This window comes from Chiloscyllium plagiosum, chromosome 20 (genome assembly GCF_004010195.1).
Source record: "Chiloscyllium plagiosum isolate BGI_BamShark_2017 chromosome 20, ASM401019v2, whole genome shotgun sequence".
Classification (NCBI taxonomy): Eukaryota; Metazoa; Chordata; class Chondrichthyes; order Orectolobiformes; family Hemiscylliidae; genus Chiloscyllium; species Chiloscyllium plagiosum.
The window spans coordinates 61960341-61963672 of NC_057729.1; the positions used below are offsets into that span (position 1 = coordinate 61960341).

At 38.2% G+C, this 3332-nt stretch overlaps 1 protein-coding gene across 1 annotated transcript in view; it reads right to left on the bottom strand.

The window, feature by feature from the left end:
* Positions 1-943: 943 nt before the first annotated feature.
* Positions 944-3332, bottom strand: part of arap3 (ArfGAP with RhoGAP domain, ankyrin repeat and PH domain 3) — a 342751-nt gene continuing 340362 nt past the window's right edge. The window contains exons 30-31 of the mRNA XM_043710000.1: positions 2278-2415; positions 944-1021 (exon numbers count right to left, since the gene is read on the bottom strand). Coding sequence (XP_043565935.1) covers positions 944-1021; positions 2278-2415 — 216 coding nt within the window. The remainder of the gene's footprint in view (positions 1022-2277; positions 2416-3332) is intronic.

Consider the following 3332-nt stretch of genomic DNA (forward strand, 5'->3'; position numbering starts at 1 on the left):
TGAAATCGACTAGGAGTAAATGAGGACTGCATATGCTGGAGATCAGAGTCATGAGTGTGGTACTGGAAAAGCACAGCAGGTCAGGCAACATCTGAGTAGCAGGAGAATCAACATTTTGGGCATAAGCCCTTCATCAGGAATGTGTGAAGGACTTATGCCTGAAACGTCACTTCTACTGCTCCTCGGATGCTGCCTGACCTGCTGTCCTTTTCCAGCATCATACTACTTAAGTCAGGTACTGTCCTGCTGTTTTTCAAATCTGTCTCAGCATTCCCCCCTCTTGACAAACAAATCCTTGTCACCATCTAAGCTACCTGTCAAAGAGATGGGAACCTGTGGGGTAAGTCAAACTGGAAGTGAAATTTGTAACAGAAAGTCAAAAAGATGAGAGGGAGACTCAAAATCAGATGAAACAAAGTGGAGCATTAAATATGCTTTGAAAGAATGATGTCAAAAGGTCAAAGTTAAGGGTACTCAACCTGAAAGCACGCAGCATTCACAAGGTAGATGACCTGAAGACAGGAATAGAGAAGGAGTATGATCTGATTAATAGAGAAACAAGACTGGGAACTAAATATTCAAGGAAACTTGACATTTAAGGACAGACAAGAAAGAAAGGGAGGTGAAATTGTGTTGATGCTAAGGGATGGATCAGTGTATTAGTAATGGAGGAGCTTAGATTTATTATTTGGAATCTGGATAGAACTAAGAAACAGGAGAAATTGGAGTCACTCAAAAGCATCAATTAGTAATAGTAGTGTAGGAATGGTATTTAGCAGCAGATAACTCTGTAGCATAGGCAACAGAGTTACAACGAATGACTTCAATTTGCATCTACTCTGGGTAAGCCAATTGAGCACTAAAGCAATGGAAGACAATTTTCTGAAAAGAGTAAGGATTGTTTTCTGGAGCAGTATAATGAAGAATGAATTAGATGATATGGTCAGGATGTATGGGATTGTGAAAAGATAGTCCAATGGTTTTCATGGTCCAGATCATGTGGTAAACAGTGGTACAAATCCTAAATGAAACAGAGCACAAAATTGACACATCAGAATATACATTGTACACAAGCAATCGTTCATCATACAAGAGGATGACTCCAGTACTGAGAGTCTCACACAAGACAATAACCATACATTTATAGCTTGTGATATGTAACCATCCACAATGAAATGTAGTATACCAGAGACTGAACTGAAGCTAAATGGCTGAGAAATTATATAAGCCACAGACAGAATATTGCGTACAGTTCTGGTCACCACATTATCGGAAGGATGTGATTGCACTAGAGAGCATTTGGATAAAATTCAACAGATGTTGCTTGGGATGAAAAGTCTCAGTTATGAGGAGAGACTGGGCAAGCTGGGTTTGTTTTCTTGGAGTAGAGGAGGCTGAGAAAAAAAATGATTAACGTATAAAAATTTATGAGAGGCTTAAACAGGGTAGATTGTGAAAATCTTTTCCCCATGGCAGATATGTCTAAGACCAGAGGGCATAAGTTTAAGCTGAGGAGTAAAAGATTGTCACTCAGGGAAAGGTAGAAATATTGAATGAGCTGCCTGAGATGGTCGTGGAGGCAGGTACGCTTGCAACATTTAAGAAGCATCTGATGAGCACTTAAAATGCTAGGGAACAGTAATCTATGGACCAAGTGCACGTAAATAAGATTAGTGTGGTTTGATTTTTGTCAGTTGGCACAAACATGGCAAGCAAAAGAGCCTGATTTCTATGCTGTATGACTCTCTAAATAGCAACCCTGAATTGATGCAACTTGCTCTCTATCACTCAAACACTTTATTGTGTGGCTCAACAAATGGAATGAAGAGTGATATCAATAATATCATCATAATTCAATAAATATGGATTCAAGAAATATTGACTTTTGAATTCAAAGTAGGCAAGGAAGTAACACCAAGCATTTCAGGTTGGCAGCCTGTTTTACACATTGAATAACCAGCTTTTCTAATGACTTCAACATTAAAGAAAATATCAGAAATATGTTAAACAGGAAGGTAAAGTGCTTATGTTCATTTTCAGTCATGTCCAGGATGAATTTATACAAAAGTCAATGAAAGCAGGTAGCTGCTCTGCTATTGTTGCAGCACCCCTCTTATCAGTGCCCAACTGCTGCATTCGATAAGGTCACTGAATAAGGAGCGTCCTTAACTTCCTTTAGTGATACAGGTGGCCAGATAATGTGCATTGGTCATGAGCTCCCTGCAGCCAATGTAATGTGCAACCGAAAACCATCGACAATACAGAATCAAATTTTACCAGTGTTTGGTTTGCTGACAACATCATGGCATTGCTGTCATCCCCATGAATTGGAATGAGTGGCATGGTTCCAAATTTCTGCTTGGATACATCAGATGATGAATGACGCCTCAGAATTGCAGGCCGTAGATCATCGTGCTGATAGAAAGGAAAGATTACATTACACTCATGACTACAGTTCAGAAGAATTTATTTGGCTGTAAGGTGCTTTAAGGTGCTATATAAATACAAGTTATTTTATTTATTTTTATCATCTGAAACGTGAATCCATTGCTTCAAAAGTGTTCTTTTTCACAACCTGAAAAAACAATAGGCTCTACTTTGAAGCATATATTTGCAAAATTCCAATAACTGGAACTGCTTTTATAGGATTCCACAAGAAATCTCAAAATGCACAAATATAGATAAGAATGCAAAGACAAGAAAGAACTATTTTAAAAATAAATAACCTGTTCATCCCATTAAGTCCACTCCTTCTATATCTAACCGAACATAAATCGCAAGTGATCTTCTTTATTCTTGAGGAAATGTTGATAGTTTATTGCACGGATAACAAATTTTAGTAGCAAATCTCAGAACGTTAATCTGTCAAATAGGGAAAGTAGAGGCAGGAAGGTGAGATCATTGGACAAGTAAACAAGAGCCCCAAATAGTCATGAGAAAATGAACAGAGTGAGAGAGAGAGAGAGAGAGAGAAAGAGAGAGAAAGAGAGAGAAACCAACCAACCCACACTGCTAACTGACACAGCAGTGAACCTGCACAGTTACTGCCTTTGCTGTTTGAATTCATGTATCGCTGGACATCAGAGTGTGTATAGGAAATCTTAGCAAACAGTGGAATTCACTTCTGATCTTGGAGTAACCTGTGTGAGAGAGGTCACAGCACAGAAACAGATAAGTGAACATTTTTAAGTATAACCTTGCTGTAGATCTACAATAGTGAGTAGAGTGGGTTATTTCATCATTCGATGTTTTATTGAGATATGTGTCTTGATTAAACTTAAAAATATAAACCATAAGTATTAAGTTAGCCTTGAGCATTGTTTTATCGAGGA